A 20,806-nucleotide genomic window follows, 5' to 3' on the forward strand; every position below is an offset into this window, starting at 1 on the left:
TTTTAATAAAGAAATAATACTTTGGTTTGAACTCCATTTCAAAGACTGATTTTGAAAAAAAACATATTTAATGCTGCTGTTTTTCAAATATATATGTTTCTGTATATGTATTGATGTGGATATATGCCTGTGTGTTATGTGTGGATACATGTTTATATGGGTGGTATTATATAAGTATATGTACATATGTGTGTGGTATGTGTATGTGTAAGGTATGTGTATGTGTGAGGTATGTGCAGTGTGTGTTTGTGTGTGTATGTATGTGTACATATGCACAGCGTATATTGTGTGTATGTATGTATGTTTGTGTAGTGCTTATGCAGAGTATGGTGTGTGTGAGAGAGAAAGAGAGAGAGAGAGAGAGAGAGAGAGAGAGAGAGAGAGAGAGAGAGATGAGGTGAGATATCATCTAGGTTAGCTTTTCTCTGCAGCACATCGTGGGGTCTCTGGAACCCACTTGCTTATAGCAACTTTTTACGTCACTTGTGCACAAAGCTGTTGAGAATTCTGTTCTATGTCTTCTTATCTCATTTAAATATGTGACGACAGAAAAGATAATGTAAGCTTCCACTCTCAAGTGGAGTTAGGCCTCTTGCAAAAAGCATTAGTACACTAAGACCTTCCTATCTAAGAAAAAGAAATCAGTTCCTCACAGAAGACACAGGACTGATGCGTGCACACCTCAAGCTGGGACTGTGAAGGATCGTGGGAAAACAAGTAGCACATTGCTCTTCAGAACCCTTAGAGCATAACATTAGTATCCTGTTTCCACTGCAGCCTGAAAGATAAAAAGGGCTGATGTTTATATAATCATGCTATTTAATAAAGGGATATAATACATTTCTAGTTAAGTCCTTCAAATTCCCAGCTTGCTTTATAGTGTGAAGAAAATAGGACAAGAAGACTAATATCATTTGAAATTGTACACCAAATGAAATTCTGCTTGGATCCAAAGAATAGGATTAGGATTTGCTTCCCAATGGATTAGACAGTTCAGTAACAAGTGAAACACAGCTCTGATGGGGTCTGTTTGTAGCATCTCCCTAGCATAAGCAGACTGCGCAAAGATGCCACTGGATAAACAATGGGTATGATGAGCAATCCTTCCACGTGGATGGATGATTGACAAACTGAACAAACTGAACCGTCTGCACCTTAGAAGCAGTTTACAGCTTCATATCTGTTCGAATAGCACACGCTTGAAGCATGAGAATCACTGGTCACAGTGGTGAGTAGTCACTCACCAACACCCCTTCCTTACACAGTCTGGAGTATCGGTGAGTGCATCCATTTACAGGGATATAACAGAATGTCTTTAGACTCTTGGCCCAGCAGCTCCTGTTCTTTCCAAAGTGAATAGAGAAAAGAGATTTCAAAATCCACCTATTTTTTTTTCTTTTAAAATAAAAGACACAACAATTAGAGAGGAAACAAAAAATTGGTTGACTTCAGAAAAACATGTGTGGGCCCTATAACCTCTAGACTGAGAGACAAAATACTTCAATATAAGCTGAAGGTTGTGTCTAAAAGAACCAAAATAAAGAGAGAGATTGAGAGAGAGAGAGAGAGAGAGAGAGAGAGAGAGAGAGAGAGAGAGAAGCTGAGAGTGAGGGCAATATGCAGTGCCTTGTTCTCAGAACACTGTGGATTTCTGTGAAATAACCTGGAATTTTACTCTAAGTGTAAATTATTATATGGAGAAGCCCAGGAAGACAGAGCAGACACTAAGCAAGCTCTCTCTCTCTCTCTCTCTCTCTCTCTCTCTCTCTCTCTCTCCACAGCTGACCATACTAGTGGATGCCAAGGGGATCCCCAGTCCCTTCCAAGCTGAATGCACTCATGAGCAGTGGGGATGAGTGAGGATTTTCCAGTGAGTATTTGTCAAGTGTTTTCCAAACTGCCATCATGGGAAACTGATAAATGTTCCACAGTCCTGCCCTCACTGTCCTTGGCTTTCTCTGAGGATAATAGAGAGAACACAGCTTCTAAAAACATATAGAATGGAGTGAGAGAAAGAAAATGGAACAAACATAGAGGAAAAATGTGTGGCGAATGACTGGTTCCCGCTTGCTCCTGTGCTGAAGTGTCTAGTTTAGAAAAATTTTTAGCTCAGTTATTATTAACTAGTACTAAATTTAAAATAATATAATAAACATATTTTAAATGAATCTTACTGCAATTATAATTATAAAAATGTTTAAGTTTCATTCTTTAATCCTGTGTATCCATTTTTCTATCACTAACATATAATTACTAGAATATTAAAGTTAAGACATAAAGTCCACAGAAAAGCTCCCTGAACGAGGACCCAAAGTGGAGCTTAGTTTGTTTCTATAACTCATCCAAAGTTATTAGCAACTAAAGAAAGATTATAAAACATTTTCTGATGTTTTAAGATTTCTTGCTGTTTTTTTTTAACAGATAGCAAATGTACTTAAATCATACAAATATTTTTATAGCAAGGTCAGAGCAGCCTTGGGTCTTCACATTCTTCTAAATAAGGAATGCTGTGGCCAGAGATAAGAGGAAACGGTGCAGGGATTTTGAATTATACAAGCCTGTGTGTTTGCTTAAGGGGATGGAAATAATGCGTTCATTAGTTCTCATTCCATATCTCTGCTTTTCAAACAATGGATCTCAAAAACAACTCTGCTCCAGCAGCCCCTAGTAACTCAAAGCTGCTGCTTCCTGTACCCTTACTGTACTTTTCCTAGGTGTGAAATACTGAGAGCAAAGGAGGGCATAGCTTAGAGACACCACGGAACAAAGTCTTAAATTTGAAAGAAATATTTCACAATCATTGCACCTGAGCAGAAACTATGCATTTGTAATTAGTTACAGTAATTGAAAGCATGCAAATGTCACTAATATTAACCCTCAGGGAACTGACATAACAAAGACCATTCGTTATCCCTAGTCTGCTTTTCACCTTCATTCCACACAACCTGCTCCTCCCCGATCTTTCCACCCTCACTAGCACTCAGTTTCTTACAAATGCCTAGCTCCTTCCAGAACACAGTACCCTGTGGCATAGTGCACTTACTACAGGTACTATCTGAACTTTCCTCCTGCAACCTACTTTTCTTCCCTAAAGTCTCAGACACACCATTACTTCTGTGAGGGAAATCTCAATGACCTCTCCAATTTAAGGCCAGAATGTCTATTCCATTTGTGCTGTGCCTGTGCCATCAAATCCCAAAACCTTTGCTACTCCGAACACCACATATCAATCAGAGCTGCTTCCTATCTTCTCTTCAGCAGCCAGCAGAACACGGGGCTCACAACGGACAAATGGAACAGTGATATTCTATGGTGAATGAACTCATTGTCTGTAGCCCCATGGGAGACATTAGGGATTCCACAGCAACACTATCAAGCCCTCAAGTTTGAAACCACACACGCAGACCAAAGAGAAAATATTAGCAAGTCTTCATAGAATTTCTCAGCTGAACAAAGCCCAATCTGGGACTTAAAGTGGCCTGTTGCCATATTTGAGGTTATGTAAAAACTTAAAACACACAGGGAATAACCTGGGTAAAGCAAACAGTATGAGAAAAGGTACAGAGGAAGGAAGAAAAGCAAATAATAATAATAACAACAACAATAACAGTAGTAAGACTGGGTTTGCTTTAGCAGAACTAGTGAAGCTTCACAGTTACCAGCAGACCAAGGAGGAGAAAGGAGGTCTCACCCAGATGTGCTGAGCACCTGTTTCCCCTGGGACCACTAAACTGGAGAACAAAGTCTACCACACCCGAATTACAAAGCATCTCCTAAAACTCTCTGGGAATACAGTAATAAGGTTTAAAATAGAAGCTTTGCATGTCTCTGCTCAGTAGGGGCAAGGGAAAGATTGCTCAATGGAACCATCATGGAAAATGGGTTTCAATACTAATAGCAGAAGATCTGTCCCAGATTTCTTTTTCTCACATTTGGAAGATCAACGTTTACATAGTCAGGTCCCTCAAGCTCCTACTGACCCAGGGTCTTTAAGTTCATCCCTAATGTAATTTACTTTTAAGACTACTGGATGGATGGTTGCCACACTTTCCATGGCTTAGCAGCCGTTTGCTTGCAGTTCTGCTTCATTTCAACAGTTGTGAAGAGTGCCTGCTCAAAGCAAACAAACTCAAGACTCAAGACTCAAGAACCTGAGTAGCCAAGGTCTATCTAGTTCTGCATACTAGGCCCAGAGTGCATGCAATAGGAAAGGATTTAGAATGTTTCAAATTAGTTTGCGTTCCTGGGCAAAAGCAGCCCCATGAAGCCTTACCCTTACTGGGCATGTTCTAAAGTTGACCTAGAAAGAGACTCCACATTGCCACATATGAAAATCTGGCTCATATATAGGCTTCCATCTGAAGTTACCGACATATACATATGTGCACATGTGTGTGTGTGTGTGTGTGTGTGTGTGTGTGGTGTGCATGGGCGCGCATGTGGGTAGGGTGGCTGGGAATGCTGAAAGTTCCTCCAGGAACGACTGTGGCTACAGTGGTTCATTAAAAGCCTTCTCCACGGTTCCTCACTGCACGGCCCCAAAGACAGGAGAAAGTCCTTGGGTTTCCAAAATGGCTTTATTGGCATGATGGATGATGGTTGAATCTGGATGTGCACCCCAGTGAAACTCAGGGCAGACCTGAGTTAAATACAGAGGGAGAGGGGGAGGGGCTGGGGAAGAATGCTTAATTGGCTCTACCCTCTGCCTTCAGGCATCTCATTAGTATGTAAATCTCTCTAGGGCCTGAGGCCTGTAGTCATGCCCTCTACCTGTGCTCTTCGGGCAGGGTGGCATTGCCCTGAATGTGACTGAATAGTGTAGGTCAATGGAGTTCCATGCCACCTGTTAGGAGCCTGGATTCTGGGAGCACAGCGGAATAGATGCCAGTCCCTCACAGGCAATGGACACCTGTTGGATCTCCAGGCTTTCCAGCCAGTGCTTCAACCAAAACCAAGACCCCTTTCATGGCCCTACACACACACACACACACACACACACACACACACACACACACACACACACACAAACACACTACATTTATGTGCATTTTAATCCAATGTGTATTATAAAGGGTTTAGTCAAAATCCCATGCTAACTTCCAAATGACTTCATGTCTCTAAATAGTCAGTGTTTTAAGACACATGTAATCATTTAGAGCTAATTCCTCTTTACAAGATACAAACCTTCTCAAATGCTAACACTGACCTACCCTTATGGTAGAAAACCACTAGTTAGGCTTGTGTTGGGCACAAGGTTAGCCTGATGTCTCCTTTCAGATTTTAAGTAATCATTTATTCCCAGAATAACCACTATACATGTCTAAGTGAAAAAGTTCAAATCAGTTCACACAGTGAGAAAAAAGGACAAATGGGGAAGGGTGGAGGGCAAAGAGTATAGAGAGAAGGAGAACAAACAAGAAGAACGCAGACATGATGCATTCAGCTGCATCACATTTATGGAGACAAACAGCATCTATCCATGCGTTGTTAAGAACTATTTGTCCTCATTGATTTTTAATTTTTTCCCATAATTTCATGTCTTGGAAACTCAACATGAATTTTACCATAAAAGGTCAGTTGCAGTTTAATTGGAGGTATATTGAATGACATTATTATGTAATATATAGTGCCAAAAAGCCAATGGTATATGCTATATACAGTCTCTCTGTGATACTTATGTGTTACTCTATAGACTTTAAATTGCACCCAAAGCAAAAATCACTTTCCAAATCCTAACATTCCCAGGCTATGACAGTTCTAGAGGACAACCACTTTATATCCAGGCTGTAATTTTGTTTCTTTTAAATGTTTCTCATGTATCAGTGTGAAATGCATAGTGTGCATATTCCTATTCTTTAAAAAAAAAAAATACAATGTTGTGAGAATAATAAAAGTTAGCAGAATTCAGGCTGGACAACTGACAAACACCCTCATCTTAGAAAGGAGGAAGTCGAGGCGAGGGAAGACATGACTTGCTCAGGTACCTGCTCCCTGGCAGAACCATAGAACCTGTATAGGCTCCACCTGGACACTGTCTGAATTCCTCCTCCCACTGCCAGTCCAGTGTCCATGCCTCTTTCATCTGCGACTGCTTCATGACATGTTCGATAAAAGTATTAGCGAGCTAAGCATTAACACCAGAATATATAAATGAGATGTATGTCACAAAGCACCTAGCTTTTGAATGCCAGAGAGTGGTTTGCTTTTTCCTTGTTTTCTGCGTTAGGAAGCATGCAAATATAGAAACAGCCAGCAGAGGGAGTCTTTATTCTTAGTTGGTACAAATACAGAACCCCAAATAGGTTTCTCTGTCTGGGGCAATGGCTCAGCTTGCTGCCAAGTCTGCACACTGAAAATGAAATCCTTGGAAACGTATAGCGGATGCCTACAGAGAAGAAGAAGAGAACTGACTTGCACAAGTTATTCTCTGACCTCCTCAAAGATGTCTACACTAACCCAGAACACACATAGATAGTAAATAAATAAATGTAAAACAAAAAAGCAAATATATGTGTATATATATATATATTGAATGTTACAACCAAAAGATTGTTAATTGCATGTAGTTCCTTCTTGATATATTTATAATCTTGTATCAAAGTAGATTGTTTTTAATTCTTAAACATCTGAAAATTTGAGATTAGTTGCTTCTATATTACCATTGAGAAAATGTCCTGTGAGCACATATATAGGCATACACACATGTGTGTGTGAGAGAGAAAATATTTCTGAGATCCTGTGATTTAGAATACTGATAGTAAAATTTCTCTTCAACTATTAACTTGGCTGCTGGAGTTAACTTAACTTCAAAATTTACATTACTGTTGATATTTTCCAAAATACAGAGACACAGGACTGACCATGGGGCTACAATTGTTGTCTGACAATGTTATGGTTGCCAACATAATATTTTAATTTCTCTTTTGGAACTTTCTAAAGACTGAGCATTTTTAAATACCCTACTGGGGTGAAAATCTTTATATTTTCAGCTGGAGGTAGTATCTGAAATTACCAAAAGTCCTACTTCTTCTCTTGCCAACAGGAGATTATTATTTTTAAATTCTGGCTCAGGGGACTGGGGTGCAGCCAAGAGAGCCAGCCCTTCAGACAGCCCCAAGCAGGAGTCTGAGACTGTCCATCACTCTAGCTATTTTTAATCAGCCTTGTGTGCCAGACATGGACCAGGCATTGTGGTTTACAAAATAACGTGAGGCTCACTGCCTGTTCCCATGGAATTACAGCCCAGGTGTCCACAGTGCTGGGAATATGGAAATTTGATCTGAGTCGGACTGGTGGTGACCATCAACAGATCATCTTCTAAATCTTCAACCTCTCATACTTTAAAATGTATGAAGGACTAACAGCACTCGGTGTTATGTGTTGCATAGTAATAATACTGTGAATTTTAAAAGAAAACAATCTACTGTGATTACATCCCAAGATATCCTTATAGCCCCCCCAGTGTATTCTCAGGTTAGCTTAGTCACTGGCTTAGAAGAGAGGCTGAGGACACAGCGAGGAACACGAAGTCAGAGAGTAAAAGTGGATTGGCAAAAGAGGCGAGAATTATCCCATGTGAAGCATTACAGGTAAGAGAAGAAAGTAACATAGCTGGTTCTGCAGAGCAGGGCACGCAGTCTGTGCTAAGGCTGTTCTGTAGAGCAGGACCATGCAGTGTGTGTCTAGACTGTTCTGTAGAGCAGGGCATGCAGTCTGTGCCCAGGCTGCTATGTGGAACAGGGCCATGCACAGGATGTCCCAAGGAGCAGGGTGTACAGTGTCTGTCTAGAATGCTGTGCATAGCAGGGGTATATAGTATGTGTGCCCAGGCTGTTTTGAGGAGCATGGCCATGCGGTATGCATTCCTCAGCTGGGTTGTGCAGCACACATGTCCCCATTGTTCTGTGACTGTTTTCTGTCTGGGAAGACAAGCCTAGCCTACAACCCTGCCCTCTGCCATTTGTTAGTAGGAGCTTTGGGGAATGACCTTTCTCCAACCAATCTTCCTCACCCAAAATGGGTTTGACCAGCAGCCTCGTGAGGCTCTTATGAAGATTAAAAAGAATCTGGACTCAGTGCTAAGTAGATCACAGCTCCTTTGATTTCTTCTGGTCTATGGGGATGGCAGAAAGCCTTCCATCTTGCCAAGCCACAAGTTGGAGTTGGATAAAGATAATGAAAAGGCTTGGGACTGTGGTTTTTCACCCTAAGGGATAAAACTCTAAGAAGAATAAAGAGAAACAACAATGTTGAGAAATACCAATTGTAGGTCAGTATCTTGTTTTCACAAAAACTGCACTTACACAAATAATAGTAATTTCCATCTGAGTAGCCCTTGTTTGAAGGGCTTGAATGGAAAGTATATCAAATTTCATTTTCTCTCTCTCTCTCTCTCTCTTCCCTCCCTCCCTCCCTCCCTCCCTCCCTCCCTTCCTCCCCCTTCCCCCCCCCCCCGGAATATTGTGCACACAATGAGCTATCCTAAAGAAAGAATTTCTCAGTAAACACAGAATTCATTTATATTTCACCTATATACAGAGCCTGCAGGCAATTCTATTCAGTGTCTTTTGTACATCATTTTTCCTTGTGACATCACATAGCTTCACAGAAAAGTTTTAAATTTAGGAGTACTTTATATTTTGTTTTTCAAATTAAGAATACTCAGCTTGCATAGACTATGCCTTTGCTATCCGTGTCCTGATCAAAGATGACTCAGTCCCACTGTCATACAGGTAACCTGAAAAGAATGCCAACAGCTTTAGCTCTTGCAAATAGACAGCCTGCCAGCCACTGACTAACAACCCCTAGGACACTGAATAATCTAACTGCATATCTTGTACTTCAATCTGGGCTCCCAGAAAAGACAGATGATAGGTAGATATGAACACAGCATAGCAGTCATCTGCTTGCTTAAGTCCCATGGCAATCATAAACACACTTACAGAAAGCAAGCAGTGGGGAAACAAATTTGAAAAGTACACCATTCTTCTGGCCCTGGTGGAACGATATAAAGGATAATAACTTTTTATTAAATTCATTCACTACAACAAAAAGTTTTATGTAACAACTTTAGCGGTAAATTTAAATTCCTGATGATTATAAAGTTTTTTATTTAAAAGTGTTTTCTCATTCAATTTAAATCACTTATGAAGCTAATAAAGCATGGTATTTTAAAGCCAAGCACAGTGGTAAGTTCTCTGTGCTCTGAGCTTTCAGGAGGTTGTAGAAGAGAATGTATCGATTTGAGTTAGTCTGGGTTACGCATAGGGATTGTCTCTGAAAGCACACATACCATCAACATCAGAAGATTAAAAACCAACCCAACAAATGAACACAAAACACTTTTCTTTTCTTAGGTCAGAGAAGTAATTCACATTCTCTGGGCTTCTACTATGTATTAATGATTTTAATATGGTCTTTGAAAATTCAGCATTCTGAGAAACATAGAGAAACTGTATGACTGGATACACCTAAGGTCACTCCATAGGCTAAGGAAAGAGCTGAACTCAGGTGCCAGGCTTTCTGCCTCTAAAACACACACTGTCCATCAAGAATGCTTCCTGAAACCTTATTTCTCAAGCAATGAAAACTGTAAATATAACCCAAACCATGCTCTAAGTGACACCCTTCTAGGCTAAGGACACAGTTAAGTTACCCTAATAAAAATGAGATTAATAGGAAGAAAATCAAAGTTTAGCAGGAATGAGATTGCCTTGCTTTTTCTTTGGCTATTTGTGTTTATTTTATTGCCTGTTCCTCGACTATTTGCATCTATTGTATTGCTAGACCCTCAACCTAGAACTGACCTTAATACAGGCATGTAATCAAAATGGTATAAAAGCATAAAGAAAGAGGGGGTATAGGATAGGGGGTTCTAGGGAGGGAAATGGGGAAAGGGGATGACATCTGTATTGTAAATAAATAAAATATCCAATAAAAATAAATAAATAAATAAATGCCCAATAAAAAATTAAGAATTATTACCACCTCACTCTCCAAGAAAGACTCCATCCCAAGCCTCTCCTCCAGAGATGTCCATGGCCCTGCTTACTCAGAGAAGGATCTATATGCCTGATTGGCCCACCTACCATCCCCACACAAGTAGAAATACATTTCTTCCAATGAATACTGCTGCACTTTGTACATGGTACCTTAGCAATACAAGATTTTCTGAATGCCAAGGAAGGCAGAGGCACTTGTAGTGGTGGTAGCTAGATAAGCCTCATGTTCAGTCTTCAAATACTTCTTTCTAAAGAATCTTGATGCCTTAATTGTTAGGAAAATGGAGTCCTATTAAGAAACTCCTTTCCTACACCTATACCTTGTAGGGTGTTGTCTTTGTTTTTTTCTAGAAGTTTCACTGTTTCAGGGCTCCTGTCAAGGTTCTTCATCCATGTGAAGTTAGGTTTTTTTTGGTTTTGTGTTTCGGCCAGTCTAATTCCATTCTTCTACATGTTGACAATCAGTTTTCCCAACACTACTTGTCAAATATAAGATGACTGTTGTTGCTCGAGCAGCAGTCCTTTACACTATTAATGATACTGTTATGCTTTGCAGTCAAGCATGCTGTCCTCTGAGGGGCTCCACCCACCAGTTAACTCAGACAAAGGAATACACCCACAGCCAAACAACCAACGGGTAGAGCTTGGGAACCCTTATAGAAGAAGAGGAGGAAGAATTGTAGCTCCTAAGGGGATAGGAACTCTACAGGAAGACCAACAGAATCAACTAACCTGAATCCTTGGGGCTCTCAGAGTCTGAACCACCAAGCAAAGAACATACATGGCTAGACCTAGTTCCATCCACCCTACCCATATGTAGCAAACTTGCAGCTTGGTCCTCGTGTGCATTCTGAACAGCTATTCCAAAAGCTGTTGCCTCTCCATGGGATATGTTCTTCTAAGGTGGGATACCTTGTCTGGCCTCACTGAAAGAGGAAGCACCAGCCTGACAGAGACCTGAAGTGCCAGGGTGGAGGGATACCCAGGAGGGCCCCCACCTGCTCAGAGAGGAAGGGGAGGGGGAATGGGGGAAGGATTGTGGGTGGGAGGGAGTGACAAGGAGAGGGAAGTGAGTGGGATATATACAATGAACAAGTTAAAAGCTGACTGCAGTTACACGTACTCATTTTGGGGGTCTTGTATTCTGTTCTGTTCATCTTCATGTCTGTTTCTGCGCCAGTGCCTTACTGGCTTTGTTACAAAAGCTCTGTAACGCATCTTGAAATATAAAAGGCTCATCCCTCCAGAAGAATTCTTTTTGCTCAGGATTGCTTTGGAGTCTCTTTTGTTACATATGCTTTTGGGGGATGATTTTGTAGTGAAGAATGTTGTGATTATTTTGGTAGTATTACACTGAATCTGTAGATTACTTTTTAGTGATGTACATCCCCAACCGATCAGGAACATAGCAAAAGAGGGATCAGAAAGATTGTAAGAGCCAGCGGACCAGGATATCTGCAGTGAGACAGTGACATCTATATATAAAAAGGAAATTGTACCCACAAAATCTCAACAGTATGATCTCCTAAATAATACCTAAACAATTTTACCATCAGTTAACAAGCCAACTCGGAATGCTGGGAAAAGTGGATCTCACAGGTACCCATCTCTAGATGAAGAGCTATAGAAAATTAATGACTTCTGAAAGAAAAAGGTAAGAGACCCCTATATGGTTGTTCAATACCAAGTGTCTCAGTCCTATACATATAAACAGCACTAAATGGCTCAACAGGTTGTATGTATATATTTATTCATGTGTCTGTCTGTATGTGTCTATGACAATAATAATTAAAGAAAAAGAGTCCATGAAGTTGAGATGGAACAGAAGGGGGGGAGGATATATCACGAGTTGGAGGAAGGGAGGGAGGGAAAATGCTGTAAATACAGTATACACGTATGAAGTTATTAAACTTGATTTTGAAAGAATCCTGATGTTACTGAGAAGAGAAGAGCGGTGTGCTGAGCTTCAGGCTTGCTTTCCTAGTGTGCTTTGAGTTCGGTTACCCACAGGGTCCAGGCGCAGCTAGTAAGCATAAGCTCCCATTTGTTCCTGAATGTCACATTAACATGAGCTAGCACTGGCCAGCTAGACTGCCTGCCTGCCTGCCTGCCTAGTGCATCCATCCTCAGTGCCAAGACTGTGAACAAGATGCCTGGGGATTCACATTTATCACTCCATAAAAGGGAAGCAGACCCACACCAGGGAGCATATAATAAGCAAGAGAGAATTTGGTTGCCTGAGGACATTGCAGCACCACAGGATGAGCTGTGGACTGATCTTTACCGCAAAGCATAAGAAAACAAATTCCTCCCCTGTTTGATCCATGTCTTTGGTCCTCTCTCATGACATAAAGTTAATTCTGCTTATAAGCAACAGAATGCTAAATTAAAATTGCAAGATAAAATATGAAACCTGAATTGCAACAGAAAGAACTCTGAAAACAAATACTGCAAAACAAAACAAAACAAAAAAACCAAAACACACAGAGATGATGAAAAATCTAAAACTTTCAGAAGCATGGGATAAATACACATGATAGGTACTAAGATTTCGATATTGTAAAAAACAACAGTAAAATTATATCACAAGACATGGTTGGGGAATAACAAATCCCTATCTTTTTATTCAGAATTATGTCACTGAAGAAAAAAGCAAAGAGAGATTTTTAGAGAACTAGAATAAGTCTACAGTTTGGGCAGAGACTTAGACAATAGCATTTGTGGAAGAAAGCAAGGGGCACTGCAGGCCAGAGAGCCAATCCTGAGGGCTGGAGCACATAGCCCATGGGGTTAAAAAGTCATCTCAAATGAGAGAGGAAAAGGCTCCCTTGAAGGCTACAGTCAAGCAGATAGCTCCAGGGCCAGCCATGTTTACTGAGTAGCTATGAGTCTGCTCAGAACTTTCTGGGAAAAACTGCGATATGATAATCACATAAAAGCCTGACCATATGAGACATGTGGTTACAACATGATAGTGTCTTGTATCAATGTAGAATTCCTACTTACAAACAACCTTGGGTCTTAAGAATCAGTATATTGTACAAATTGAGTTTTTCCCTCCTCTTTCATTTCTGAAATTACTTTAGGAATCTGTGTGCTCATTGCAAATGTTCTCTACAAAGGTCGGATGCATGAAGAATGCAAAATTATTTGCAAGCATAATCTGACAAGCAGTATGACTCAAACAGAGGCATTAAATACTGCAACTTGCAGAATTAAAATCTGGTGTTAGGCCTTCTGATCTTGCAGACATTTTATATTTTATTTATTTTATACATCAGAATGTTCAACTGTTAATTCTGTGACCTTAAAATGTTCTTCTTGGTGTAATTAATATGCCAGTCTAGAGTTTCAGTTCAGGTGCCCCACCCCATCTCACCTTCTCCCTTTTACACACACACACACACACACACACACACACACAGGGAGAGAGACAGGTAGACAGATAGACAGACAGAGACAGAAAGTGGCATAACAGCTGCTTTCTACATGAAACATATTCTGCACTAGAACATACAGGAGTTAATGGAGGTGCAGAGAAAGATGAAAGAATTTGCCTTCACTAAACCCAGAACTGGGGTTAATGCTAACTGTACACACCACATGCCAATTTCACTTACAGATTGGCTTCAGGACATAACATACACCTAGTAAAAACACCATGGAACTCACCAAGCCTGTATTCTATTTCTAGTGTTGTCATTGACCTTCTGGGTGACCTTGCAGAAAGTACTTGACATCCAAGAGACTCAGACAAGGGAAGGGAAAATGAAGGAGAAGGAGCTGGGAGGAGGGGAAGAAACCACCTAGTAGATAATCTGGGGAAAAAACTTCTAAGGTGAAAGATTCAGAAATCTGATGAAACATTAAATTTTTAATTTACTGAAATCAATGAACTCTAATCATTACAGGATTAGAGGAAGTCAAAAGTTTTCTTTTCAATCTACTAGACAGAATTTACCAAACCTCTCTCAGGCTCTGCTCTGTGTAAATGATTATGTTTCAAATTCAGCCTCTACTCACCCCAACAGAGTCCCAGGGCCACATCAGAAGGACACGCTGGCTGATAAGAACCCCCTCCTCAAGTGCCTTTGAGCATTTTTCAGAAATGTTCCTGCCCTTGCAAATGATAGGGATTCCAGCTGCTCAATTGTCTGGCAAGGACCACTCATCCAGGCCTTGAAGCTGTATGCAAAATGAATGAGCAGAGCCTTCTGGAAAAGAGGAGAAATTCCACTCCCTGGTAATACTCTAAAGTGCTTGTAAGGTCTGTTGCGGAGGTACTGCTAAGAACCAAATTAAGACTTAATAAAACACATGCTAAGTATAAAATCATCTAAAATTTTAGGGCATATGAAAAATGGCAAGTATAGAAAATGCTTCTTCAAAGAAGAAGCAAAAACAAAAAACAAACAAAAAATTTTTTAAAAATACCAGTAATTTTGTGATTATAGGAGAAATGGCCTAAATATGTTCAGAAAACAAGGATGTGTCAGGTTGTGCAAATATACACTCATAGAACTGGTTTTTGGGAATTGTTATGTACACTGTTATAATGGCAATCTGATAAGATATTTATTAAGAAGAAAGCAGAAGAAATTACAGCTCTCTGAAGCCACCTTGTTTTTCTCTTCCATAGACTGTATTGGAAACTGTTTTCCAGACAAGTTTTGCTCCTACCTATTCCACCCTTGCTAATAGTTCAAGGTTCTCAAAATGGCGGCATGCTTTTTTCTTGTTCCATACTGTCTAGCGAAAAATAGGTAACTTAAAAATCTCAGCTAGAACCAAGGCAACATGAAATCTACCCTTAGGATCACAGACTACCATCCTGCCCCAGATATCAATTACCTACACCTCAGCTGTACCCCCACAGGTCAGCATGGGAACTAGGGCGATGTGCCAACATGGCTCCTCTAGTAAGTGAGCCCAGACAGTAACCAACCAATCCCATTAATGAACCATAAAGCAAAGCACACAGTAGAAGTTTGGTGACCCTATACTGTACCGTTAACTGGGTAAATAAGTCAAACAGAACAGGATTGGATAAACATTAACGAACTTTTCCCATGTACCTATCCATAGGAGAACCAACACTTAAATTGAAGCGAAGATAAAGATTCAAGCTCAGAGCAAATTGTTTTAATTAAATTTGCTTAAAGCAAAAGAAAGGGGTAAAGAAAAATAACACACATTGACAACATTACAGTGTAGCCACACCAGTTCCAAGTAAGGTGGACTTTGCAACTAGTAATTGACTGGCTGAAGAAATAAACTGAAAGCTAAAAACTAAAACCAATTTAAAAAAAAAAAACAGTTTTCTTTTAAAAAAAAAAATTGGTTGTTCAATCTGTTCTGTTTCAAGTAAGTTAAAACATGACCTTTGGCTTAATGAAATCCACTAATAATTAACAGTTAACTTTAAAAGGGTTGAATAGAGAAACACTACACGGTCTTGTGTCACTAGAACCACTCAGAAAGGGTATTTTTGCAGTAATGTGTCTCCAGGCCTTCGTTCCTCACGACACAACTGTGGTTCATCTAGTTTGGCGCATCTAGTTGTACTGGCAAGAGAAGTTTCCTATAGTAACATTGCACGGGTACAGACACAGTCTTACCAAAGGAAATGTCCCAAGTGAGACATGAAAGTAACCTTCAAAAAACTACTTTTTTCATACACGGGCTTTACTAGATTAATAATTAATAGAAATCCCTTTCCTGGGAGAATGTAATGGGAAAAGTTTTCTTGAGCAAATAGAAACTCCATAGAAACTCATGGGCCAACACACATGAAGATAATCAGTTAAATTCTTACACAGTCCTCCTAACAGTGAGGAGGTGGATGAGTTATGAGTTACACACAAACAGAGAAGCTACCCCTTCACAAATGCAGAACACAAGAGCTAGCAGATTTCCTGTTGAACTAAAGGCAGAAATGCCTGAAGTTTTACAGAAGAAAAGACTAAAAGGGAGAAGCTCACTGTATGCCCTGTCTAAGTCACACCGGACAGAGACTGAGACCAGTGGCTTGTACATAGAGGTATTTTTACCACAGAGATGTTCTGGCAGCGTTTTCCCCTGACTTTGAGTTCAATAATATGTCTTTTTAAGTACCTTCAGCCTCAATGTATTCCACTCTTTTCTCACCGTTACGTAAGCTTCAAAGCTGTTAATACATACACAGCAACAGAAAAATAAAGGCAGGAAAAAAATCGCAAGGTTGGAAGAAGCAAAATAAGTCACCTACCCTCTTTTGTAGAACTATTGGTGTGATTGCAGGCAGGGTGACTCTTCTCGCGCTCAAACTCATCCCTGTCCTTCTAGAATGATCCCTCTTAGAATCACAGACGAAATGAAAGGAGCCCTTGATGGTTACTCCTCGGAAATCTCAAGGCTCAGTGCAAAGAAACTCTAGGGAAGTAATAAATGTCACCCTGCTTCTGTGATCCCAGGCTACCCAAAGCCAATTAAGGATGGCTGCGGACAGGACAGGGCTGCAGCCAATCACAGCTCCCAGAACCCCGCCTTTGTCCTTGGAGACTCATTCGGATACTTTTGTTTATGATATTTAAAGAACCAGATTAACAGGCATCTAGTTCCCTTCATTTCTTTTTTTCCAAAACAGTGCAATTCAATGCCACCTTTGTTGACTAAGCAGCTGTTTCCCTAAAGCTTTTCAACACAAGGCAGAAGAGAAACTCTTTTCATTATTTACATACATGACATTAATTATATATGTTAAAGTATATCAGGATGTAAGTGAACCAAATTTACTTATGCTGCCCACAGAATTGATAAATGCTTCAACTATAACATCAGGTATGAGACACAGAGAGAAACCCTCGCATAAAACTGGCAAAGCATTTTAATTTATGCCATAAATTTCAATGCTAGATTTAACCTAAGCGATATATATCATGTCCCAAGCAGCTAAAATGTTTCTGCTATGAAACTTCCAGCCATTCTCAAGGTCATATCCTGTTGAATATTACCTATTAAGCACAAATCTGGTAAGCAATATAAATAATATTAAATAAAAAAAAAGAATTCATGATATTTGCTCTGATCTTCACACGTTTGGGAAAAGCAGAGGTTTGCATAATTTAGCATAATTCAGCATATTAAAACACTTAAAAAAAAAAAAACCAGCTGCTGCTCAAAGCTATCTTAAACCTTTAGCAGCTCTTTTATAATTTTTAAAAAAAAAATAACTATAATTTTTATTCTGGTATTTTAGGTGTTAGAGGAAGTTGGCAAGTAAAACACAAAACAAAAAGACTAATTTTTAACAAGGAAGTTTCCAATAAAGAATGAAAGAAACACGCAAAAATATCCACAAAAAAAAAAAACCTGCATATAAAAACTAATCTGAGTTATCACAATGGTAAAATCGGTCTGGACTGTCACACTGCTGCACTATGCACTATGGTGTATTTCAGCGACCCACAGGCCAGGCACTGCCCCCAGTGTGAAGGCTGGGTCTTCTGCAGAGAGTGGCAGGGTAGTCACATCAACAGGGCAGATGGGAGCAGAGATGACTCTGCAGATACACGTGCCATGTCACCGTACAAACCGCATCCACAGGGAGAGTGCCTCACTGCCTCACCTGAGTCTGCTTTCTGCACAGACTGAGCTCATGTTCCTCAAAACGACTTCCTACTCTGAATTCCAAAGCCCGGTGTCTCCTCAGCTAGCTCAGAGTCAAGAAGGGCCATTAAGTGAGCTTAAGGTAGGTGATCTCAGACAGGTCTCCTTTGCGATTATCAGAGTTACCCTTATCTAGTTAGGTTTATCACGCTAAAAGCTATCAGCTTATATTCACTACGCAAGGTAACGGTTCCATAATAATATTGACATTCAGTTATATTGTCTACATTTACTGAGTTCACCACCATGAGACTCGTCTGTCTCCCACTCTTTCAAATACCGCACTTATAATTTCATGACATTATTTATTGTGCATATGTGCATATGTATGATTGCATACCTGCGACAGCACATGTGTGGTGGTCAGAAAAGAGCTTGTAGAAATCAATTGTCTTCTGCAGCTGACTGAGTGGGTCCCAGGATTTGACCTCGAAACCTCCCTGGCCTGCCAGGAAGTACATTACCCCCACTTCATACCTTCATGTTGTGTGTGTGTGTGTGTGTGTGTGTGTGTGTGTGTGTGTGTGTGTGTGTGTATGAGAAAAAGAGAGAGAGAAAGAGAGAGAGAGAGAGGAGAGAGAGAGAGGCAGACAGACAGACAGAGACAGAGAGACAGAGATAAAGAGGCAGACAGAGTCTTTTTAAAGAAAATTACTAACAAAATTACTACATAGACTACCATCTGTGAAATAAAAGGTTCTTATATAATTTTAAGCCTATAATATTGATAAAGCCTTCAGTATATACATACCTTCAAGAATATTAACCATTTTATCTTGTTATCTCCTCAGTTTCAGTGTAAATAGTATAAAATATTATTTTTAATCTTAAATATCTTATTGGTGTTTTATCAAAACCAAAATTATTTATTTCACTATATCACTTAAGAAAATGACATATTGTGTGTCCACATTGTTAGATATTAGGTATATTATTAAATAATTACTTATATTATTAAATGATAAATATTAAATAATAAATATTTAATTAGGTATATTACTAAATAATTAGGTACATTATTAAATAATAAATATTAAATAATAAATTAAATAACACATTGTGTGTCCACACTGTTAGATACTAGGCATATTATTAAACATTAGGCATATTATTAAATAATAAATACCTACATATTAAATTAGGTATAATATTAAATAATATATTTCACTGACTCTGTGGCATACAGACATCAGCTTTTAAATTAAAGCATTGTACTCTCTAGTTTGCAAGCTAACAGGGATTAAATGTCAAGTATCAGAGATGCACCAAGGGAGAAGAAACTGCATAGTAGGATAAAGCAGAGTCTGAGATGGAAGCCACATTTGCCTTCAGAAATTAAGAGAGAAGAGCACAGAGCCTGAGAACTGACATGCATCTATGACAATGTCTCAAGCTCACTCACAGGTTTAAAGTCTGTGCCTTCAAACTGGCAATGCTTCATATCATACCCTTGAGTCTGCCAACCCCATAGTGCGGCTCCTTTCTGTCAAGACAGAATCTAGGTCTTTATTTTACCAATGTCCAACATATCAACCCTGTATGGATTTTTAAAATCATTTGACAGAAAGCCAATTGCTCAAATGTGAGTGACAGACCCTATCTTTGGAACGCATGGAAATTACAGTTTCTAAATATTCAATGAAAAACAAAAGACATTTTGCAACTCTCTGATGCTGAAAAGGTGACTGTCTCTGAAAAAATTAAACATACAAACACTTTTGCTAGCCAACATACTAAAAGAAACTCAGAGGGCATGCACACTTAAGCCAGGTGATGTCCATTTTCAGTAAGCTCCTTCAGGTGCCCATGTTGACTGTGTTCCATCTGGCTTTTTATGTATTTTAGACACAGGTTAAAATTTTAACTTTGCACGCTCTTTTTGTCAACATGAATTTCCAATGATTTTATCATTCACTACCCTGTCGCCTGAGCGTTAGAGTCTTCACAGGCTTCAGGTTAGGACCCATGACTGATGCTTTCAGAAATGTACTGAAGATCAATGAATCCAGATTTATATTTACACTCAAGAGAGAGCAAGATTAAGTGTTGAGGAAACCTTCAATTCTTGTTAGAGTCAGGAAAGACTCTTTTCGAGGGGCCACTTATCTTCACAATTACAATTTTGGCTTGTAAAAATTTTCCTAATATAACAGGGTCAATGGGCATCATGCAATAGCCCTGTATATCTTTATTAATATTTTGGCAGAACATGAGTAACTTTTTTTCCAACCAAAATCTATCAGATTAGGGTTGTTAGCCCAGCTGTCGAGTACTTGTTTAGCATAGGTAAAGCTTTAGCTTCGATCCCCCTGCCCCTGAACTTTCTTTAAAAATCTGTATTATCAGCATATCAACTGAAAAATAACAAAAACAACTATTACCATGGTTAATATTAATAGTCAATATGTTTTAGGTACTATGCTACTTTTAATATTTAAGTGTCCCTCCTACAATGTAGCACTGGTTATTCATGGGGAAAACAGAGCTAGGAAATCATGTCAGAAATAATACACACTGTAAACCAGTTTATGAGTTCTGCAAGCCCGTGTGCCAATAAACCAGAACAGAACCCCACCTGGGCCTCTCCAAGAGACCCAGACTGTCACTGTGCATGTTCATTCCCATTCTGAACTAAATAACTCAATACAGATTGGCAAAAAGAATCCTCTTCACATCACAATTCCTTCTGATGGAATTATTCATTCCTTTTATTAACCTTAGTGGATATATTTGCTGTGGCCCTTGCTATATGGAAAGAAAGGTCTATGTTGCTTCCCATGGAAAACTTAAAGTTGATCAAATCCTAATCGTTATTTGCCAATGAACCTAAGAAGTTAGCAAGTAGTCACAATAGTTCAAGGGACATGTGGGCAGAACAGGACGCTTGCGGAGTCGCAAATGACCAGTAGGTCCCAGCACACCCTTTCTCCCTCTCCACACACAGCAGCAAAGGCCGCCCACTGGACTCCACACAGTCTGTGCCCCACCCCTGTCCAAAGGGCTCATCAGGTTGCCAACCCTCACAAACCTTCCACAGTCTAAGCAAAGCCACACATTTTCCAAAAGTTTCCTTTTTTCATATATCCATCAAGGGTCTCTCCTTTCATATAGCACAAGTTGTCTCAGAACCAAGTGCTAGTGGTGTACAAGAGAAAAGC

The 20,806-nt window shown here is 39.6% G+C and overlaps 1 protein-coding gene across 3 annotated transcripts in view; it reads right to left on the reverse strand.

Annotated features, from left to right (window-relative positions):
* Grb14 (growth factor receptor bound protein 14) overlaps positions 1-20,806 on the reverse strand; it is a 106,965-nt gene that overhangs the window by 42,818 nt on the left and 43,341 nt on the right. Inside the window, exon 1 of one of the 3 annotated variants that reach the window (XM_034496665.2) lies at positions 16,249-16,470. The exons of 1 other annotated variant lie outside the window; for it this stretch is intronic. In XM_034496665.2, the coding sequence (XP_034352556.1) occupies positions 16,249-16,311 (63 nt within the window). In that variant the 5' untranslated portion in view covers positions 16,312-16,470. Of the gene's footprint in view, positions 1-14,024; positions 14,064-16,248; positions 16,471-20,806 lie in introns of those variants that run through there. One more of the 3 variants, XM_076928821.1, reaches the window with a different exon arrangement.

Source organism: Arvicanthis niloticus, chromosome 2 (genome assembly GCF_011762505.2).
Source record: "Arvicanthis niloticus isolate mArvNil1 chromosome 2, mArvNil1.pat.X, whole genome shotgun sequence".
Taxonomy (NCBI): Eukaryota; Metazoa; Chordata; class Mammalia; order Rodentia; family Muridae; genus Arvicanthis; species Arvicanthis niloticus.